Consider the following 20,647-nt stretch of genomic DNA (forward strand, 5'->3'; position numbering starts at 1 on the left):
TACATACTAGCGCGACTCGACTCCCCGATATCTCCCTTAGTATAGCTAGTCTGCATACTCAAATATTGAGGTCAGAACGGGCTGGAATAGACGCAGTAGTAGTAGTAGTATAGCTAGTGCACTAACACGATATCACGAGATACATCTGATGCGATTCGTCCGACAGACCAAAACGTATTCAAAGAGAATACAACGTGTATAGACCTCATCGATCTGTCACTAAAACGCAGATCTATCATGTCTCATTACCTTTCTCAATAGTCAGTCACCCGTGCCTCACACCAAATACTCTCCTTTGCCACACAGTTCCCTACTACCAAACTTCAGCTCCAAACCCATCAACAGAAAAACAAACAATCAATCAATACACCCAATCCAGCTCTTGCCACACCCTTTCCCCAGACTATCCAACCGCGTGCCGCAAACGACTCCAGGGCAGCGGTTCACTAAACAGTGGCAATGAGTCTAGAATCTAGACTACGCACTACATGTTGATCAACCGCTCCTCGTGACAACTTCCTCAGGGACTCTATCTAAGGTTTCCCGTCCCAATTATGTCCCTCACCTATCACCAGACTGGCCTACCAGCTCACGCCACAAGTCGGCATAGCTTCCCCCCTTGAAACTAGCCTGCATCCAGTGATCTTAGTCAGACTAGCATCGAGTCGGAAGTCCGGGGGGGAAAGAGCCTAGCCTGGTACCTGAATGGACCGCTGAGAAAGAGCTGAGCTGACGGGGTGTGAAGGGGAGCTGGGGCCCGCGGCGTGGCATTGGCGTGCGGGGTTGATAACGATCTTATCTCGAGTTATCCAGCTCGGTACCGGGCGAACATGCTCGGTACCATACTAATAGCGAATTCGAAAGAAAAGTTGCTTTTCAAGTCAAACTTCACACTGAGCAACAGTGGATGTGGATGATGATTTGAACAAAGATTGCGTAGATTCCATTCCTAGGATATGTCACTGCCCCCGAAGACTCCAAAGAGCCATCGAGGCGTGTAGATATAAGGTAAGAGAGAGAGAGAACAGAGCTCTCATCTCATCCAAGGAGAGAGAGAGAGATATCGCATAAAAGCGAAAAAAAAGGAAAAAGACGACATCCAAGAAAGAAAGATCAATCGCAAACCACACACAACCCACGCCTACTCCTTGGGGGTGTTGTTGTCGTCGTATAAATCCTCGTACAGTTGGAAAAGCAGAAACAAGACAAAAAGATGAGAAGAGAGAGCAACACCGACGGAAAAGCGAATTCCAGCGCCCAATGACTGCGTAGAATCATCCCAGCGTCGTCCGTACAACAAACAACTACTACCAAACAAAGAGTAGTGGTTTGTGACAATGCGAAGAGGAACCCAAAAGATAACACCACCGATTGATGACTCCCACAACATGTACGCTCAGACACCGTCGCTTTCGCAAGATAGGCGCCCAACAAATGGTATATACCGACCGCTTGAAACCCGAGAGAGAGAGATAAGCCAACCGCACATAGGAAATCTACCCTTTGTAATGGCAAACGTCGACGAGACGCAGCCGGGCAACAAAGATACAGAAACACCGTTCTGTAACCAACAAGTTTTTCCAATAGGAATAGCCAGAAATGCGAGACCCAGAAACACCGTTATGTGCAAACCACCGTTAATGCGTTAGCGCTTGTAAAGCAAGGACCAAAGCGCTCTATCCGGAAAAGATGTGTTTTTCGCTATAATTGCAACGCCGTTGCCCCGTTCAAGTGGTATACCCAAGATGTCGAAGAAGATATCGTGATTTATACAGGGAGAGCCGGTGGATATCGAGAAGAAGAGGATTAGATCCAGGTAGCCACTAGCCTAGCAACACAGACGCCGCAATGTTGACCGAATAAAGACGCTCGGCCGCGTGCCAGCAAGACTTTACCAGCGTCGCGACATGAACTGTTGCTGCATCTGTCGGTTGGGGGAGACAGAGGGAGGTGGGCTGGCAACAGCGCGTGTCGAGGGGTCGACGATGGGGATGGCATTGCGTGTGCGCTGGGCTAGCGGCTGGTGCAGCTTGGTTTGCGAGTTGTTCTGTTGGAATCCGACGGGGGTGTACGGGTTGGGAGCCGAGGACAGGACAAACGAGGGGGTGGGCTGCAGCTGGTGCTGGAGCGGCGACTGTTCGGGCGAGCCGCTCGATAGCGACGAGCGGTCTGAGCCGGACGAGTGGATGGATTGCAACTGTTCATCGAGTGTCAGCGCCAGTTCAGGCGGAGTCGACGACATGGGCGGGTGGCAAATATTGGCGACTTACATCATCCTCAGTGAGCAGGTGGAAAGGGCAGAACATCTCGTCGTCCTCGATGTCGAATGAGCGGGCGGCCTCGAAGTCGCGCTTGTATGCGATGAGGGTGGGGGGCTCGACGTTGAACTCCTTGGGGGTGCGGACTTGGCGGAACTGCTTGTTGTGCTGCTGGGCCGAGATCCGGGGCGCCCTCCGCGATCGGCCGCCGTGGTGGTTGTGGGTGTGGGCGTTGAGGTGCTGGGGGTGGTGCTGCTGGGCACCGTAGTTGAAGAATTGCGACATGTTGGCGGTGGTGGTTTGTGGTGGATTTGGTTGGGATGACTGTTGGGCGGGGAGGGGTTGTGTTGTAAGCCAGGCAGGGCGACCACAACAAAGGCGAAACAAAGGGGTATAGCTCGGAAAGCGGCGGGTAGCGGTGGTGCAAGATGCAGCTGCGGTGTGCGAGATGGATGCGGGTGGTTTTAGTTATTAACTACGGGTATTGCGATGCGAGGCTGAGAAGATGTGGTGAGAGATGCGGTGCAGAAGTGCGAGGAGCAGGAGGAGCGAAAGGGCTGGAGATGAACAGGCTGGGTCAAACGAGATGTGTGGTGTCCGAGTGCCTCGATTTTAGTGCGAGGCCCGCCTGATTGGCTCGCAGCCCTGCTAGTTCGCCACTCCAGCGCCCCCTTGGACTCGAAGCGCTCTAGCGCAGCAGGGATTAGCCGTTAGCGCCCTGTGCACGCTTCTGCGCTGCGAGGTCAGAGACGCCGCCAGGTGTGCGCAGACGGATCGCCTCCCGGGCCAGCGCCTTCATCCCTTCTGTCTCGAGCATCGAGGCAGCTTGGTTCAATAGTCGGCCACGCCTATCGCGCACTCCTAGTCCACCTAATCGATAGACTTGAGATAAACTCAGATGAGGATGCGCGCAAAAGTAAATCCCGGGCGGCGGCGCATCGTCAAACAGCCCTTATGCGACACATGACGCTAGGAGCTGCCAGCCCAGCGAGGCTGTGAGCTGGCTGGCAAGTGACCACCCACCGTCTTCTGCGCCCTGACCGCTTCTTCCGCACCTCTACCGCCGTCGCCAGGGGAATGCAGCCTGCCCATCCGAGCCACTGCCACCACCGCCTGTCCCCTCGAGGCCGTCCTTCAGAAGCCTCCGGGACTTGCACTTGCGATGCGGCCGCCCTTGCCGACGACTGAACGCTAACGCACCTGTGCCTGCGACGGCCAGCAGCAGCTTGACACCGTGGTTGAGCCCATGCCAGGATTCGCTCGTGGCCGCCGAGTCCCTGCCGACGGCGCCTGCCAATCCCTACCATTACGACGCACTGCCCATGTTCTGGAATGCCAGCTCAAGCACCCGCCTGCCCACGCGAATCTGTTGAGACCACGACCACCTGCTGACCAGCGCGACACCATGCGAACATCTGCCTCTGGTCCACGCCGTTGCACCTCCGATGCCAGTGTCTAAACGCCGACGGCCATGCGAGACGTTTTCCACCCGTCAGTGTTTCCGAACACGCCCGGGCTTCATCTCGTGTGACGTCCCGACGGCTGGGATACAGCGCTCTAGCCAATGGGACGCTGCCACTAGCTGAGACCAAAATAGCGCAATGTCTTCGTTCTGCCCGGCCCGGACGCTCGACGGCCTGTCCAGTGATCGACGCCCTTAGGCAGGCTGTCGTCACTCCATCTTGGTGTCATGTCGTCGTGACGGTCGTGTTATGGGTACTCCATGATGGCCATCGCGACCTCTTCATCGGACCCTGACGTGACCCTTGTGAAGTGCCGGGACGTCCATCACTCGCAAACATTTCTGCGACGGGCCAAGCTTCCTCGCATGAAGAACCACTTCAGCTCGAAACACGCTCATTTGATCGTCTCTCTACCCTGTGAAATGCGCAACTCGACGCGAGTGTATTAATTTATATGAAAGCAGGCGAAGTGCATGTATTGGATGCATAACTGATGTCGATGAAAAATCGTACTGTGAGGCTGCTTACTGCTTAAAGTGCTGACCACCCCGATAAGCTCGCCGACAGGGTGGCCGCAGCTTGTGGTGGCACAGCGCAGTGATACCTGGGGAAGCCCTATGCTGCGGCGGGTGGCGCATGGCCGCTGTGATTGACAAGCAATGCATGTCCGCGAAGCCGTTTCGTCTGGCACCAGGTCTTCGGAAACACAACGGTCGAATGTTTGCGTACTCGAGAAAGAGCTAAACGCGTCACCTGTTACGTTGGACGTAGAGCTGAATAATTTATGTGAGCAAGCAAACCAAAGTCTTCCTTAATTTACAAGAATTAAACATGTCAAGTTTATCCCGCGGTAAGCTACAAAGAAAAAACAGACTTGCTCGCGTGCGTTGAGCTTGTTGGCTGTACGGGATTCATACAGTGCTCATAAAACCGTCGAGCTGCCAATACTCAAACCCCACTCATCAAACCCCAAAGATACCCCTTCGAGCCAAGCCAAAATCTACTTGTCCAGACCCCTTGCCTTGACAAACTTCGCAATCTGGTCTTTGCACGTCTTATCGGTATACGTCTCCCAGACTTCATACAGCGATATCAGCTCCTGCGTGCACTCAACAACAGCCTCGATATCGACACTGCTCTCAGCAAGCCAGTCGACAAGTTTCTGTATCCTCGCCTGCATGCCTTGCCCACCGCGTGCATTGCCCAGCGTCTGCAGTGCGTTGTTCATCCCAGCTGCATTGACTTGCGAGCCGATTGGCTTCAGGACGACTGCCAAGAACATCGCTGTGATGGCAATGACATGTGGTGCGTGAAGCAGCGGGAGATCTGTGAGGTAGTGATCGTTGATGATGGACCATGCCAGAGCGTTCTCTTCTTGCGTCAGTTGGAACTGGGTCTGCAGTTCCGCAAGGCTGCGGTATGGGTGATGGAGAATTAGTTGCGAGTTCATCTCGGAGATGAGCGTGAATTCGCACTCGCCAATCTTAGAGACGTCGTTGAAGGATGTGTCTGTTACCTGTTAGGATTGTTTGGTTGATGTGCATGTGATGACTTACCCCAGCAATGCCGTGCTTCTGCCAGTACCATTCTGATGTGTTGGGGGCACTCTTCCATCTTACACGCTAGGTACAACGCTGTTGCCAGAACGAGCGCTGGATTTGTCCTTCGGATTTCTACCTTGGCGTAGAAGCGTCGGACGTATACTTGAGCAGTAGCCAGAGCTTGCTGTCGAATCCCCAATGGTCTTGCCATTTTTGACAATTCTAAAATATGTCAGCATAAACCCGAATTACCAGGTCACGTTACTGACGATGCGAAAAGTAAATGCTGAGATGCCGCCGATCTGGCAAAGGGTATAGGTTGACCAGGTTCCTCTCTGCATCTTCCATTCTCTTTCGTTCAAGTGCCAGCTCTTGCTTTGTGAAAGTCCAGAACTTTCGCTGGGTTGACTCCCAGTAACTAGAAGACATGATGGGCGAGTGCGATGCGATGAATTAACGTGGAGATGGAATGATCGATCCGTTCAAGCCACTGCAGTATATATTCGTATGCTCTTCGAGTGATTTAATGGCCTTCTCAGATGTCGCCTCAATACCAGATGCGATTTCGTCAGGCTGAATACAGTTTGTTGGAGCAGACGCCAGTGGACCAGTAGGCCGGGTACACGGCGACAAAGAAGTAAAATTTCAACACATTATCGGACGATGTGCCGGTATGAAGTGAGTGCAATGTGAAGCGTAGAAGAGGTGTCGGGGTTCAGACGCGGTGTCCAATCAGATGCGAGCGAATGTTAGGCTCCTGTCGTGGCTTCCCTCGGTGTTGCGGCATGGGAAGCTAGCCTCTTTCAGCCGCCCTCTCCAAGCTTTGAGACTGACCTCATACCCCACGTCGAAGCCTATACGAGCCCGTGTCCCTCCCAGCCAGCCATTCCTCTCGCAATTCACCTCGCCCGGTGCCGATAGTCGCCCTCCCGTGTGTGTCGCGACCCTCAGCCATGATAGACCGGAGATAGCAGGACGACAATGGACACACAGAGCGCAAGCGTTGCCGACGGCAGGGTGGACGAACTATGGGCAACTCTCGACACGCGCAAACAGGGCCATCTTGACCTCGCAGGCCTCAAAAAGGGTCTGCGGAAGCTGGATCATCGTAAGGGAGTATGTTGCGCGCAAACTTCAGGCCGCTAACATGACACTGTAGCCTTGAAAAATGCGGACCAGCTCCTGGACGAGGTGATGCAGGCTGTAGATACCGATGGGAATGGAAGGATCACATACCAAGGTGGGTGCGTTCTCTCTGACCGAATTGCACGTGTACTGACGCGATTCGAGAATTCCGCAAATTCGTGCACGAAACCGAAAAGGAGCTTCAGCACCTGTTCCAGACCATCGACTACAACCACGACGGCAAGATCTCCAAGGACGAGCTGCGCTCAGCTTTGCGAACAGCCGGCCTCACAGTGCCCAACAGTAATCTCGACAAGTTCTTTTCGGAGGTGGACACCAACAATGATGGGACCATCAGTTTTGAAGAATGGCGGTATGTACCCAGTCAGTTTGCGGTCGTCACAACGGGTGGAATTGGAGTGGCATCACACACGGTGGAAGCGCGAACAGACTGAGACCACTGTCGTTTGGCCTAAAACCGCGACAGAATGTCAACATGCTCTGCAGAAGTCGCGTTATGACTTTCACGAATCTTACTAACTATGATTAGGGACTTTCTTCTATTCATTCCGGTCAGCGCACCATCCCTCGGCGCCGTAATGTCGTACTTTTCCGCCACCATGAAAGTAAACCAGGAAGGCGACGTTGCCATTAGTGACGACACAATCCAAGGCCTAGGTACTACACAGCGTTTTCTTCGTTTTTTCTTTGGTTCCCTTTTCATTGTAGCGCACACACCGCCCTACAATCCCCTTCCGCCAGAGCCCAGCGCGCCGCTCGACATGGCTTCATCTACTTCGACACTTGCCTACCAAGGTACCCTCCCGCCACGGTCTGCACACGAGACGAGCAGCGCTCCTCTCGAAGAGATACGGGCAGGACTTATAGAGAGCTTAGGAACCATGCTGATTGCTTGTGTTCCCAATCCAGGCTATTTCGTGGCGGGAGGCGTCGCAGGCATTGTTTCTCGCACCTCCACTGCTCCGCTCGATCGTTTGAAAGTCTACCTCATCGCCCAGACCAATGTCGCGGAAGAAGCTGTCGTCGCCGCCAAGCATGGCAACATTGTCAAAGCTGCCATGAATGCTTGGAGGCCACTTGCGACCGCCACCAAGGAGCTCTGGCAGGCTGGCGGTATGCGCAGTTTGTACGCTGGTGAGTATTCGTCACTGCTTTCTGATGACTGGAGTTGACGTTTGCCATAGGAAACGGCTTGAACGTCGTCAAAGTGATGCCGGAATCGGCCATCAAATTCGGGTCTTACGAGGCAAGTATAGTCAAATAAACCAACCGCTTCCCCTAACTCGCGCAGGCTGCGAAACGCGTCTTCGCTAAGATAGAAGGACACAATGACCCCGCCATAATACACTCATGGTCGAAGTTCGTCGCTGGTGGTCTAGCAGGTGAGTTCTCGGGATGATGTAATCGGACCAGCGCTGACGTTCTTCAGGCATGGTCTCCCAATTCGCCGTCTACCCCATCGATACCCTGAAGTTGTGAGTAGAGTCAAGATATCCGTTCAACTCGCGCTAATCCAACCCAGTCGCATGCAATGCGAGACCGTCTCTGGTGGCTTACACGGCAACCGACTGATCTGGGCCACAGCAAAGAAGATGTGGAATGCCGGTGGAATACCCGCATACTACCGCGGTCTACCCATGGGCATCGTCGGCATCTTCCCCTACGCAGCCCTCGATCTAGGCACATTCGAGTACCTCAAACGCTACGTCGCGCGTCGCAACGCAAAGCGACTCGGATGCCACGAGCAAGATGCCGAGCCAGGTGGCTTCATGACGGCAGCTATCGGTGGTTTCTCCGGCGCGTTCGGTGCGAGTGCTGTTTACCCGCTCAATCTCCTGCGAACACGACTGCAGAGTCAAGGTACTGTTCTGCATCCGCGGACGTACACGGGCATTATGGATGTCACGAGACAGACCATTGCTGGTGAGGGTGTTAGAGGGCTATTCAAGGGTCTCACGCCGAACCTGCTCAAGGTCGTTCCTGCCGTCTCAATCACATACGTTGTGTACGACAAGTCGAAAAAAGCGATTGGCCTGCCATGAGGCAAGAGGGCCAACACTACAATGTTCTGAAACGGTGGGGTGGGAAGAAGATTTCCATCATCTACCTACTTCACAGCACCAAACGACACGGCCATCAAGTGGACGTGTCCCTTTGCATATCAAAATACAGCGATACCCTTCGAGCTCTATAAGCATCACTACTAGCCTTTTTCTATCTTTTCTTCTTTTGCATCATGGCGTGGCGTTTGGGCGTGGGTGGTTGCGGGGAACGCAGCTTGGTGTTGCTAATTGTGGGGTTGGGGATGACAGTGGTTCTGAGGTTGGAGATATGTGTTGGTGAGGGTATATGTATGCTGTAGTGGTGTAGTAGCAATGATCAAAAGTGCGAAGTGAATAAGATGTCTCATTCTCGGTGCAGTATGGGACTGACAGCCCTGTGTCTAAGTATAGTATCTCGATCACATACATATAATCCCTCCCTCCCACCAAAAAACGCCATCCATCTAACCTAAACATAACGCCCTCCCGCACCCTCTCATTTCGTAATAACAATCAACAACACCAAAATAATAATCAACACGACAATAACAGTCAAACTCCAATTCTCCCGTGCCTTTCTACTAAACCGATCCAACCGTCCCCTCGCCCTCACAAACTGCGCCGCATGCCGATCAACCCCTTCCTCCACATCATCCAGCAACATGACCTGCCCGTCTAGCTCATCCCCTATCTGCATGCTGAGTTCGCGCTGCCGCCCGATTGAGGCGCCCAGGCTGTCGAGTTGGCTGTCTTGGTCTGCGATGACGCGCGAGTGGTATTGGTGGATTTGCGTGTTGTCGAGGGTGGATTGGTCGGGAGTGGAATCTGACGGGTCGTCGCGGTAGGGGAATAGGGATGAGCGGTTTGGGTCGTCGGATTCGGAGGAGGGGGCGTCGGTGAAGCGCACGGATTTTGAGGTTTGGCGCGTGGGAGCGGGTTTCTTTGATTGGGCGGCGGCGAAGTCGGAGGTTAGGGAGGGGTTGTTGGGGGAGGTTAGGGTTGGTGAGGTGGGTGTTGGTGTGGCTTTGGTGGTGGGTGTGAATTGGGCGGTTAGTTCTGCGAGTTGGGTGCGTAGGCGGGGGAGTTGTGATGTTATTGATCTAACGATACGTTAGTAAATAATATTCCTGTATAGAAAGACGTTGGATGGGCGCACTCGTCTGAGGTATCTTGGACTTGCGACTCCAGCGACTCGATGCCGGAGCGCAATTGCTCCAGCGAGCGCGAGATCTGGCCATCTTGGCTGTTGGAGGGGAGGTTGAGGGAGAGGGCGCGTTGGCGCTCGAGCAGGGAGAGCTTGATGTGGTCGGCGAGGAGGAAGAGCTGTGGGGGGTTGGTTGCCATGGTGGCTGTGGTGGGTGAAGGTTGGTTGCAGGCGGTGGTGTAGTGCGTGGTACGGGGACCCAATGCGCCGGAGATGGTAGGCGCGAACGATGCGAGGGAAAGCGCGATTGACTTTGATAACTACAAGTGGATGCGACTATGTACAGCAATCCATGGATGTGAAACAGACACACGACGTTGCAGCTGAAGCGCGAGTGGAGATGGCAAGGCTGCTGCACTCCAGGAGCGGACCGCTGACGACAGGCCCACTATGCCGTGGCTGGGCGGCTGGGGCATCCATTGGTGGGGAGTGGCCAGGGCAGCTCCATGTCGCTCTGTCGCGCAACCTCCAAGCCACGGCATGCTCCCTTCTGCTTCGGGAGAATGTGCCATCCTGACCGCCCGACATAGTCTTTGCTTCTGGCGCTCTGCAGCCCGTGGATGACTGGCAGAGCGGCCATCTGACAAACAAACCCCCCACAGCCACCTCGATCGACAGTCAAGAGGAGACCCGAGACAGCGCATCTCACCGCCGACTGCACCTGCCCCGACGCGAGTGAACGCGATTCTCTTTCATAAGCGTCTATCCGTCGCCAACTCCCGCCAACCCTCCACACCAACTCCCCCAGCATGTCGTCGCCAAGCCCCATCCCACCCCCGAACGACCGCCGGTCTTCACGCTCGTCGCGCTCGTCCAGCAACGCCAACTGGACTGGCTGGGCCGAAGAGCAGCATGGTGGAATGCCCGTCGGCGGCCCTCCCAGCAGCCCCTCACCCTTGGCCGTCCGCGTCTCAAACTCACCCTCAACAAAGCGCCGTCACAGCCGAATCGTCAAAGTACCCCCCGAGTTCGCCAACCTCGAATACGTCTCCACGCCCGACAGCAACCTCACCTGCCTCATCTGCCACGCCCCCTTCGACAAGCCCGTCCAGCTCTCCTGCGACCACTACTTCTGCCGCGAGTGTCTCGATCACGCATGGGCGCCACAGCATAAGAGGACCTGTCCCACGTGCCGGCATGCTGTCGAGAGCGACAGTGACGTTCGCCCGGTGCCTAAGATTATCGAGACGATGCTGGATGAGCTGGTGGTCAAGTGCCCAAACACCAAGGCAGGCTGCAACTGGGTCGCCCAGCGTGTCAACGTCAACGACCACGTCATGCTGTACTGCGAATATACGCCCGTCGAATGCTCCGCTGCAGACTGTCGCTTGCAGATATCACAGAAGGACTTCCACAAGGGCTGCTTGCATTACACCGTCAGCTGCGAGGACTGCCACGCTTCGCTCCTCAAAAAGGACCTCGAGGAGCACCAGCGGAGCCTCTGTGCGAATCGCTTGACAACCTGCACGCTCTGTTCGGCTGAGATACTGCGGCTAGACCTTAAGCCTCACATCAACAACGACTGCCCCAAACATGTCATATCATGCCAGGGCACCATCGTCGGATGCAAGTTCCAAGCCGAGCGTGCCGACGTCGTACTCCACGAACCAACCTGCGCAATGGCAACCATGGCGCCCCACTTCCGCGAACAGCAAGCCCGCATCGAAAGAAACGAGGCGCGAATGGAGCCCCTGACTAGGAAAGTCGGCATCCTCGAAGACGGTCTCACCAACATCACAAACTACCTGTATCCAGCCAACGGAAACGACGCCTCCTTCCCTGTTACCGATCCCCTGGACCCCAACGACACCGACCCCCAAGCACCCACGCCAGACTTCCGCCTCCCACCCGCTTCATTTCCACCCGTCCCACCAGGCGGAAACGACAGCAACAACTCCGCCCAACCTCCTTTCGACTCCCAAGTCCACCACCTCCTCACGCTGCACGACTCCCTCCGCGAAGAAGTATCCCGTATCTCCAACGCGCTCACCGACCTCGACGGCCGCACCAACATGATGATCATCAACGAGAGCCAACGCTCCAAAGACGAAATGCTGCACGTCAACGCCGCAATCAGCAACATGCGCATGCATCTGCAATGGGTAGTCAGTGCGACACTCCAACAGCGCTCCAACGCTACCGCCACTTCCAGAACACCAGGTACCGCAGGCGCAGGCGCAAGTGCGAGCGCCGGGAGTAACGCTACACGTGCGGGTAGTGCTAGGCCGGGTCCTAGTGCCACGATGCAAGGGCCCTTCCGCAGGCTGAGCGACTCTAATAGGCAGGATACGAAGCTCTAGTGTTTGTGGTGGTAGTATTCCCTTCTTTTTTCTTTGCGTTTTTATGATGGAAATGGAAATGGAAATGATCGCAGGTTCGATCTATGATGGGATGGATATGTCTTTATGAAAAGTGTTTTTCGGGCGTTTAGGGAATGGGGGGTTGGGATCATGTATGACGGACGAGATCCTGGGTGGGATTAGGTTTATATACCCCTTCTTCTTCTTTGATATCGTGGGTTGCTGCTAGCGGAGGGAGTGCCGCAGCAGGTGCACGTACGGCATGACGGGGATGGAAATTGTGAGATTAGATAAAGAAAATAGTACACAAAATAATCTAGACACATTATATACATCAACTATTCATGACCATGAATTCTTCTCGTTGTTTTCGGGCACGTGAAGCCGTGTATGCCGTTAGCTGCGAATCCGTGTCGGCGGATCATCGGTGACGTAATGCATGTGGTTTTATCGGACCCTGTATGTACCTGAAGATCGATTACGAGGCTCAGAATAATCCTGGCGAAAAACATCTCATCTTCATATATCTGCAGCTTGACGTGTTCTTTTTCTCTTTGCAATGGCGGGAAATACTAGTTCTGATATTTTGATTGTGAGTTTCAATCTCTGGTGTTGTTGATTTTGAATGGCTTAGACGACGCGGGCTTTTGGCAGCTGGCGTGTATGCGACCGACATGGCGTCTTCTCCATGCCAATTAATTGAGAACGAGAAAGAGATGGAACCGAACAAACACACCACCCACCCAACCTCCAAACAACGAAGAACCTGTTCAAGAGATCCCGAACTAACATCACCACAACAAAAGGCCGGCGCAATAGCAGCCTTCACAGTTGACCTCCTCGTCTACCCACTCGACACGATAAAAACGCGCATCCAAAGCCCGGAATATGCTAAACTCTACACGGATACGCGGACGGGGAAAGTGGATCCGAAGTTGTTCCGTGGTGTGTATCAGGGGATTGGGAGTGTGATTATTGCTACGTTGCCGAGCTGTAAGTAGAGATTTCTGAACGTGGTTTTAGAGGAGAAGAGGAAAAGAGCAGAGATGCGTGGGATGAGTGAGAGAGCTTGTTGGGATGGTGGAAAGATGGAAAGAGATGGGGATGATATAGATGCTAGGGAGAGGTTTGATGGGTGAAGAGGTGGATGATAAGATGTCGTTTGGACAGGAAGAAGGTGTCTGCGAAATAAGAGGAGAGTTGGATATTAGGGGGAAAGTATACATGCTAACCACCCCATCAGCAGGAGCGTTCTTCACAACCTACGAACACACAAAATCCCTCTTCACCCGCCTAAACACCAATACCAGAAACGAAGCCATCCTCCCCATAGCCTTCGTCCACGCCTCTGCCTCTTCCTTGGCAGAACTAGTTTCATGCGCCATCCTCACCCCCGCAGAAGTTATAAAACAAAACGCGCAGATGGTCTCCTCGACTTCTCAATCGCAGAATGCTACGTTACAGACCCTCCGGAAATTCCAATCCAACCCCCTCGCCCTCTGGCGCGGCTACACCGCCCTCGCAGGCCGCAACCTCCCTTTTACCGCGATGCAGTTCCCTATGTTTGAGCGGCTCAAAGAAGGGATTAAGAGGTATAGGGATGAGAAAGGACTGACGAAGGGCGGGATATTTGAAATGGGCTGGATTACGGCGCTGAGCGCGGGGAGTGCGGGGGCGGTTAGTGCGGTGCTGACGACGCCGGTGGATGTTGTTAAGACGAGGGTTATGCTTGCTGCTGCGGAGGGGCCGGGGGCGGGGAGTGGTGGTGGTGGTGGAAAGGGGGGTGGTAATGGGGGTAATGGGGGAGGGAAGGGTTTGGTAGATGCGCTGGGGAAGGAGGCGGCGGGGACGAAAGACACGGTCAAGAATGCGGCGAAGGACGCGGCGGATTCTCTTAATCCGATGAAGTCTTCGCCGTCGCAGTCAAAAGGCAGGAAGAGTAGTTGGGCGGTGGGCAAGGAGATTGTAGAGGAGAAGGGGTTTAAGGGGCTGTGGAGGGGTGGTGCGTTGAGGGGTGTTTGGACGTTTATTGGGGCGGGGTTGTATTTGGGGGCGTATGAGAGTGGGAGGGTTTGGCTTGCGGGGAGGAGGGGGGAGAAGGTCGATGAGGATGATTTGCTGTAGTGTGTGGGGGGTTGAAGAGGGATGTAATGGCACGCTGTTCTTATTTGATGTGCATGACAGGTATGTAGTATTTCAAGCAGTGTTGATGGCTAATTCCCAGGGAAGCACTGGGAATGTAGGCGCAGTACACTCGATCTGTTGAATCGCGGTTGCCTTCCATGTTCCTTCCAGCAGCGTTGTTCAGCGTAGGACATAACCCGGAAGAGACCTAGTCCATCATGAAATGCTCATACACGAGACGAAGTGACGCGTGGCCTAGTATCGCATCCGCTTCCTAGCTGATTCTTTCTCGGCTTTATAAACTCTCGTATTATGTTCGTATTCACTTTCTGGACGCTCTGACTCTAGGCGTTGTTCGTCAGTTCCGTCCGTTGAACCGTCAACACGTTCCTGCTTGATAGAACGCCCAGCCAAGTTGTTATACTCCTTGGCCGCCGGCTGTACATCAGGCTCTGTAAATACATAGCGTTAGCAAAGTATAATAGAACTCTTTAGAAGTATGTGCATGAGGACTTACGCAAGCGAGGTCGCAGACGTTCTTGCAGAGTCTGTAGTGTCTCCTCCAGGCTTTCTCCAAGAGACATGCAATCCTGACTCGAAAAAAGTACTCTCCACGCATTGCTTATCGGCGCGTTCATGGTGACAACGTGGGTAGTGTAGACTACGAATGCGCAACCGGGCCAGCTTGGAAGTGGAGTTGAGGCTGTAGAGGATGGAGTTCGGGGTCAATTCCTGAGCGTACAGGATATGGGCGTGATCTGATTGAGTTAGCTTTGAGATACATAAACGAGTAGAAACAGAGGGCGTACTGCAGATTTTTTCGTTCATCTTTTCCTCCCAGATGATACTCTCGTACTTGGACATGGCCATGTTGCTTGCGGCGGTACCTTGGTCCGGCAACTAGACGTAGAGTATGGGGTGTTGTAGAAGTAGGTGGGAAGTAGAAGCGTTGGAGCTCGCTGTCGTGCGAAAAGTTTCTGATCAACAAGAAAGCGCGACTCACCCTCACCTACCGCTCTTGTTATGAGCTAGCCCAAAACGGAGACAGCAAACAATCGCTGAGCAAATTTTCAGTCTTTTTCCAGGCGGACGCTGACATGTGGCTCAGGATGTTAAGAGTAGGAGTGTAGGAATTGAAGTAGTCTACGCGATGGCATGTGTTGATTGATGAGTTGCATTGCTATCTAGGAGCGCAAGCAAACCTTAGAGACTATCTTCGTCCATGTATGTAGTGGAAGCCTCCCGTTGCATGCTCCCGGCTACGCCCTTCTGACTCGCTAACACCCGTTTTTACATCTGTCAGCCGCAATGAGTCCGCCGAGAATGTGAATCGCTTCAAGTGCAGATACTCATACACCTCTCTTGCCGACTAAAGTTATCTCAAGTCAGCATTAAAGTACAGAAAACTTGTTCAGCGAGCGTATTGTGAGACTCACTCATATGCGATTCCATCAGCTCACGCAACTCGCCCAGAAGTGCCTCTAAGCTCGCACCGACAGAAGATTCTGATGAATCCGCGCACATCAGAACTCTCCAGTAGTTGTCGTCCGGTCCGTCGTACACGATGAGGGCAGACCTGTATTTAGCAGGTCCAGGCGCGAAGATTCTTTGCTTGTAGGAAATAACTACGAAGACGCAGTCACTCTCGAGGCTGTCCCCGTGTATCACACGGCCAAGAGCTATCAGGGAGTCTTCAGTCAGTGATCAGATGATCAGTAGTAGTCCAGTTGTACTCACACTTGATCTCGTCCTTCATCTCTTTCTCCCAGATGATGGTCTCGTACTTGGACATGGCCATGGTGGTAATGACTGCTGAGCTTGGGGGGGACGTGGGGTTCTTGTGGTTTAGAAAGTGGGAGGTGGAAGGAATGTAGTTGTCGCGGTGAAGATTTCTCATTAGGTGCGGAAAGTGCAACTCACTTTCACCTCCTCGCTTGTGGCCTAGGCTACGTGACTAGCCCGCAGCTGGGATAGCAAGCACTCGTCAAACGGACCTTCGGTGCTCAGAGTTTGGAACGAATCACGAAATGGCAGTATTTCGTCGATGGTTGCATTACTATCTGGCAGCTGAAGTGAGGCTGGTAATCGGGCTATGTTGGTATTGAACCGAAAGTGTGCACTGGTCATGTGCTCGCTGCAAGAACCTTGATGAACCACAGCTTGAAGTCCATTCATAGTGCCAATGAGATCAACCCTAGGTCATCCAGTTGTTCACATCCACCATTTCGGAGAAGTCTGACCTGACTGAACGTAGTTAGTAAATTGCATTATCATATCAGGTTGTTTATTTCTTGACTCACCGATGGCATCGTTCATTTTGCTGCGTAAGCCAATGATCAACGCCTGATACGCGTCCTCTACGTTTGGATTTCCCAAACTCTGGAGCAGAGTTATCAGACGCAGACCATCGTCCTTCTTGACGTAGGCGACAACCCAAGCTGCGGTATAGCCCTTGACAGTGCCGGTAACGACGTCAAGATCGGTGTCCTTGGTGAGACCTTCGACAAAGACGGCCTTTGCGTGGGCTATATAATGTGTTAGATATGCAGCAACCGAAAAGTGGTGAGAAACTAACTGAGAATGGTAGCTTTGAGCTTCTCTTGACACTTGGTCTCGGCCAACTTATCTTGAGCGGAAGCGGGCATATTTGTTGTCGTAGAGTAGTAATTGGGGATCTGGGGTGTGGAGTGTGGGAGGATGAGAGTAGAAAGCAAAAGGTAGAAGTTGCGTTTTAAATACTCTGTGGGCGGAGACGAGAGTTGACATCTCACCTTCACCTTCACTTTGATTCTATCCAAAGCATACGTATTAGGCAAGCTGGAGAGTAGATCTCTCACCTTCACCTTCACTTTAATTTGAACTATCTTGCACTTGATATCATGACCCCATCTTAATTTCTCAGCGGTTCTCATCAAGGCGCACTCTATCGCTTCATTGGGATGAACCGTAACCAAAACCCTCATGATAGAGCTCCTTCATTCTCTTATCATTATCGGTCTTGCGTTCCGTTCTCTTTTCCTCTGTTACAAGACCCTCTAGTCAGTTCTCGTGCTTTTTATTTGTGGCTATCGTACTCACGGATTTTTGTGCCCAACCGCTGTGTAAGTTCTAGCATGAGAGCATCCAATCCGTCCGCGAAAGTTTTGTTCTTGCCGACTGAGATGAGGAGTTCCCAGTCTCCTGCGCGGAAACAATCCGACGAGACACTGACGATGAGGTGCGTTTCGTAATAAGGCTCATTAGATTCGTCGGTCGTGCTGTGGATGATGTCGAAATGTGAACTAGATCGAGAACGCTCGGCACATAGAGCATGAGCGTGTACTGCGGGTTGATCACAAGTCAGTAAAAAGTACGACATGACCAAAGAGTATAATTTACGCACACAGGATCTCTGCCTTCATCTCTTTCTCGCACATGACCGATTCCGGTCTGGGCCAGGCTTTGGCTTTTGTCTCTGACATCGTGCGTTCTATAACTCGCTCCAAGACTGCGTCGGTAGTAATTTATTGTTGGAGTAGGAGTCAGAGGGTTTGGAGTTGCTGCGCAAAAAGTTTCTTATCCGCTCAGGTTTCAGGGTACCAAGGTACTGCGAACCATGGCCCACCTTCTTCGCCGGTACTCGACCAGTCCACATTCAGCAATGACAAGCGCACAGCAATCCAACACCAGTGTCCTCATTCGGTCGGAGTATTCTTGCAAGAGGCTGCGCGAACGGTGGCGATTGGGGATGTTATGTATGTACTGCGACTGCGAATCGAACGGACTTACATAGTATAGTCGCTTTGAGTGTCTATTCGGATTGATGCTCACCGTTATCATCCAAGTTGGACGACATCGTGGCTTTTGTCGCGCAGGGCTTTGGTCTTAGCGTGGGAGTATGAGAGAGTCAGAGTAAGAAGCAGACAATCAAGAGTAGAGGGTCTATTGCGAAAACTGTATGGGCCGAAGCGCTGATATACCTAGGTACATCTCATCTTCACCTTCATTTCGACCCCACCAAATTCGTATCTGCCAGTGCGGTAACCCGTTTTCTTACTATCTATGACTGCCAGCAAAGAGACTCAATGCATATATCCTTCTATCAGTCGACTGACAGCTTGGCCGCAAGCCGCTGATTCAGCGCCGATTACTTATCAGTGCTGATGTTGTCCTTCTTCAACTTCTCTGCCTCCTCCGTCTTCTCTGCCGTCTGTCAGCGAGCATTTCCCTCAAATCATCGCATTCTTCTACTTACCCATGGAAGCCATAGTCTCGACCATCATGTTACGCAGCTTCCCCAGAAGATCTTGGTAGCCTCGCTGAAGGGTGGAACAAGTTCCCTTTTCGCCTATGCGCCGCGACTTTAGAATTGGAGTCCACTCGTTCGATACGGTTTTTCCAGTCTTGAAGGCAGCATTGTCTGGCATTGGGTAAACGATGAGCCATGCGACGAGGTCCCGGTCTGCGTATTTCTCGCTGCTGTAGATGACATTGACCGTAGAGCCATGGGGATACCTTGGGCCGTAGATAGCGCGGGCCTGGGCTTTCGAATAGGTTAGCTGCATGGACAAAGACATGTTTGATACGTTCAGGCTTACACAGTATGCGCGTAGCAAGCGCTTCTTCGTGCATGACATGACTGTAGTCTCCCATTTTTGCTTTCGTAGTCGATTGCTTAGACGTGAGGGTAAGATGGAGGAAGTAGACAGCAGGGAACGTATTTGGCAATAAGTATTTTGTGTGCCAAGAAACGAGACCCGATTCTGTAGATGTATTCACTTGGTTCAAGCTGTTTTACATGTGTCAAGCCAACGTTTCTCTTCCCTAGCTTTGCGTGATTGTTGCTGAGCAAAACGGATACACCGTTCGGGTCAACAACTTACATGCACGACTTGGCACCCTAAAGTCCACATCTCCACAAGAACTTCACGTTGTAAGTTGTCAAGACAATGTAGCCTTCTTAGCTTTTTTTGTAAGTAAGTAGCCTTCTCGCTGCAAATGTGGCAAATTTGCACCTGCTCTTTTTGTTTGCAAACGCGGTATCGGACCTTGGCAGATTCGAAACGGGAAGGGCTAAAGTCAAGGTGAAGGTGAGACCGCAGCTTTACGTCTTGGCAGAACAAGTATTTATATCGCGTCTGGTATCTTCTAATTCTTACTTCTCTACTACACCTCTACTACAACCATCCCAGAATCTCTCCAGTCAACAGCAAACATGAGTTCCCGAGCACAAGAAGAAGAGGCCCTCAAAGCCGCTGTCATCTGTATGTATCAACGTGGTTATCCTTATATAAATACTGCTGACACAACTAGCCCACGGCCGCGCGATGTTCAGTCCTGAATACCCAGCTGGATCCGAATTCGATGTCATCTCCTGCATCGACGAACGTGGCAGCTATGTCACTAGCCTCGTCGTATACCCCAAGACAAAACCCTATGCGGCAGGTAGCGTCGTCTCCTGCAAGTGTACCAAAGTCCAAGGCGTCGCGCCATGCCCTACAGTGTCGTCATCCTATGACGCGCTCCTTGGCCATCTGCGAAAGCTGCTTCGCCAAAAGTGGAGTTAGTGAAATGGGACAGCAATACATTGGAACTATTGACTGACAAACCACAGATGAAATGTGATCGGTATCGATACCAGCGACTCGGGATTATGGCTACCAAGTTTCTCTAAGATCTAGAGAATGTCTGGTTTCGTGGCTGTCCCGAAGCTGTGTCAATCCCGAGAACAAGGTTTCAACACATACGGTCTTTCATTTGCTATTTGCGATCAAGTCATTAGAGCTTAGCAAGTGCGAAATTGACCGGGTCAAGTGAAGGAAGAGGCAAGGCCGCAAACGGTCTTGGTGCGAATACTCTACAATAAATACTTTGCTCTTAGCCTCTTGCTTTCTCAGTCCCTACACTATCTTCGTGAATCTACCCCCGGTCCGAATTTCCAAGCGACAAGATCCAACATGACTTCTCAAGCACAGGAAGAAGAGGCACTCAGAGCCACCATACTCTGTACGTTTCTGGATAGGTATCACTCCTTCTCGCATGACTAACTTGCTCCACAGCCCACATCCACGTCATTCACGGTGCGAAACACCCGGGAGGCTCAAAATTCGACGTCGTCAGTAGTGATACTCCGGGAGACAAGAATCAATTCACCGCTTATGTCGTTGTCTTCCCTCCAAGGCCACTCTTCAAGACAGTCGAAAACGCCCGCCCCGTTTGGTCTCCAATCATGTCATCAGCTTCGGGGTTATCCGTGATCCAAGCTTATGAAAAGCTCCTTGCCGACCTGCGGAAAGAAATGAAGGAGATCATGGGTAAGTGAAGAAGTCTGGGGCACTTTCACATCCATTCGCTGACTAGGTTTAGTTGAGGCGTACAAGAAGAAGGCTGAGAAGCAATCCACGATGAACTCACAGACGCTGGAATGACCTCTTGGTCCTGTCTACATGGGAAAGGATGTGCATCTAGTGGAATCATCATGCCACGGTCATAGTGCCAGCGATAAAAGCCATCCTCTCCACTGTCCAATCTGAAAGAATAGAGATGATGCCTTACCAACTCTTAGAAGGTGATAGAGCGATAGTGGCATA

General features: G+C 52.5%; 9 protein-coding genes across 9 annotated transcripts; 3 read left to right on the top strand and 6 right to left on the bottom strand.

Annotated features, from left to right (window-relative positions):
• Nucleotides 1-1,891: 1,891 nt before the first annotated feature.
• Nucleotides 1,892-2,543, bottom strand: J4E93_010506 (uncharacterized protein; the record flags this gene model as incomplete). The annotated part of the gene is made up of 2 exons (XM_049348385.1): nucleotides 1,892-2,197; nucleotides 2,271-2,543. 2 exons carry the CDS (start codon nucleotides 2,541-2,543, stop codon nucleotides 1,892-1,894), a joined length of 579 nt encoding a protein of 192 aa, XP_049194456.1.
• A 2,178-nt stretch (nucleotides 2,544-4,721) lies between these two features.
• Nucleotides 4,722-5,691, bottom strand: J4E93_010507 (uncharacterized protein; the record flags this gene model as incomplete). Its single annotated transcript, XM_049348386.1, has 3 exons — nucleotides 4,722-5,230; nucleotides 5,278-5,484; nucleotides 5,532-5,691. 3 exons carry the CDS (start codon nucleotides 5,689-5,691, stop codon nucleotides 4,722-4,724), a joined length of 876 nt encoding a protein of 291 aa, XP_049194457.1.
• A 552-nt stretch (nucleotides 5,692-6,243) lies between these two features.
• Nucleotides 6,244-8,450, top strand: J4E93_010508 (uncharacterized protein; the record flags this gene model as incomplete). Its single annotated transcript, XM_049348387.1, has 8 exons — nucleotides 6,244-6,370; nucleotides 6,422-6,502; nucleotides 6,553-6,760; nucleotides 6,938-7,542; nucleotides 7,593-7,658; nucleotides 7,731-7,790; nucleotides 7,838-7,883; nucleotides 7,931-8,450. The coding sequence occupies 8 exons, from the start codon at nucleotides 6,244-6,246 to the stop codon at nucleotides 8,448-8,450; spliced, it is 1,713 nt and encodes a 570-aa protein (XP_049194458.1).
• A 496-nt stretch (nucleotides 8,451-8,946) lies between these two features.
• J4E93_010509 (uncharacterized protein) lies at nucleotides 8,947-9,794 on the bottom strand (the record flags this gene model as incomplete). Its single annotated transcript, XM_049348388.1, has 2 exons — nucleotides 8,947-9,550; nucleotides 9,607-9,794. 2 exons carry the CDS (start codon nucleotides 9,792-9,794, stop codon nucleotides 8,947-8,949), a joined length of 792 nt encoding a protein of 263 aa, XP_049194459.1.
• A 609-nt stretch (nucleotides 9,795-10,403) lies between these two features.
• On the top strand, nucleotides 10,404-11,954 carry J4E93_010510 (uncharacterized protein; the record flags this gene model as incomplete). The annotated part of the gene is made up of 1 exon (XM_049348389.1): nucleotides 10,404-11,954. The coding sequence occupies one exon, from the start codon at nucleotides 10,404-10,406 to the stop codon at nucleotides 11,952-11,954; it is 1,551 nt and encodes a 516-aa protein (XP_049194460.1).
• A 3,504-nt stretch (nucleotides 11,955-15,458) lies between these two features.
• Nucleotides 15,459-15,876, bottom strand: J4E93_010511 (uncharacterized protein; the record flags this gene model as incomplete). Its single annotated transcript, XM_049348390.1, has 2 exons — nucleotides 15,459-15,703; nucleotides 15,816-15,876. The coding sequence occupies 2 exons, from the start codon at nucleotides 15,874-15,876 to the stop codon at nucleotides 15,459-15,461; spliced, it is 306 nt and encodes a 101-aa protein (XP_049194461.1).
• Nucleotides 15,877-16,272: 396 nt separating this feature from the next.
• J4E93_010512 (uncharacterized protein) lies at nucleotides 16,273-16,723 on the bottom strand (the record flags this gene model as incomplete). Its single annotated transcript, XM_049348391.1, has 3 exons — nucleotides 16,273-16,322; nucleotides 16,379-16,603; nucleotides 16,654-16,723. 3 exons carry the CDS (start codon nucleotides 16,721-16,723, stop codon nucleotides 16,273-16,275), a joined length of 345 nt encoding a protein of 114 aa, XP_049194462.1.
• Nucleotides 16,724-18,204: 1,481 nt separating this feature from the next.
• On the bottom strand, nucleotides 18,205-18,634 carry J4E93_010513 (uncharacterized protein; the record flags this gene model as incomplete). Its single annotated transcript, XM_049348392.1, has 2 exons — nucleotides 18,205-18,260; nucleotides 18,313-18,634. 2 exons carry the CDS (start codon nucleotides 18,632-18,634, stop codon nucleotides 18,205-18,207), a joined length of 378 nt encoding a protein of 125 aa, XP_049194463.1.
• Nucleotides 18,635-19,272: 638 nt separating this feature from the next.
• J4E93_010514 (uncharacterized protein) lies at nucleotides 19,273-20,485 on the top strand (the record flags this gene model as incomplete). Its single annotated transcript, XM_049348393.1, has 5 exons — nucleotides 19,273-19,321; nucleotides 19,371-19,510; nucleotides 20,033-20,063; nucleotides 20,117-20,371; nucleotides 20,424-20,485. The coding sequence occupies 5 exons, from the start codon at nucleotides 19,273-19,275 to the stop codon at nucleotides 20,483-20,485; spliced, it is 537 nt and encodes a 178-aa protein (XP_049194464.1).
• Between the last annotated feature and the right edge of the window lie 162 nt (nucleotides 20,486-20,647).

Source organism: Alternaria ventricosa (genome assembly GCF_023758065.1).
Source record: "Alternaria ventricosa strain BMP 2768 chromosome Unknown scaffold_31, whole genome shotgun sequence".
NCBI lineage: Eukaryota > Fungi > Ascomycota > Dothideomycetes > Pleosporales > Pleosporaceae > Alternaria > Alternaria ventricosa.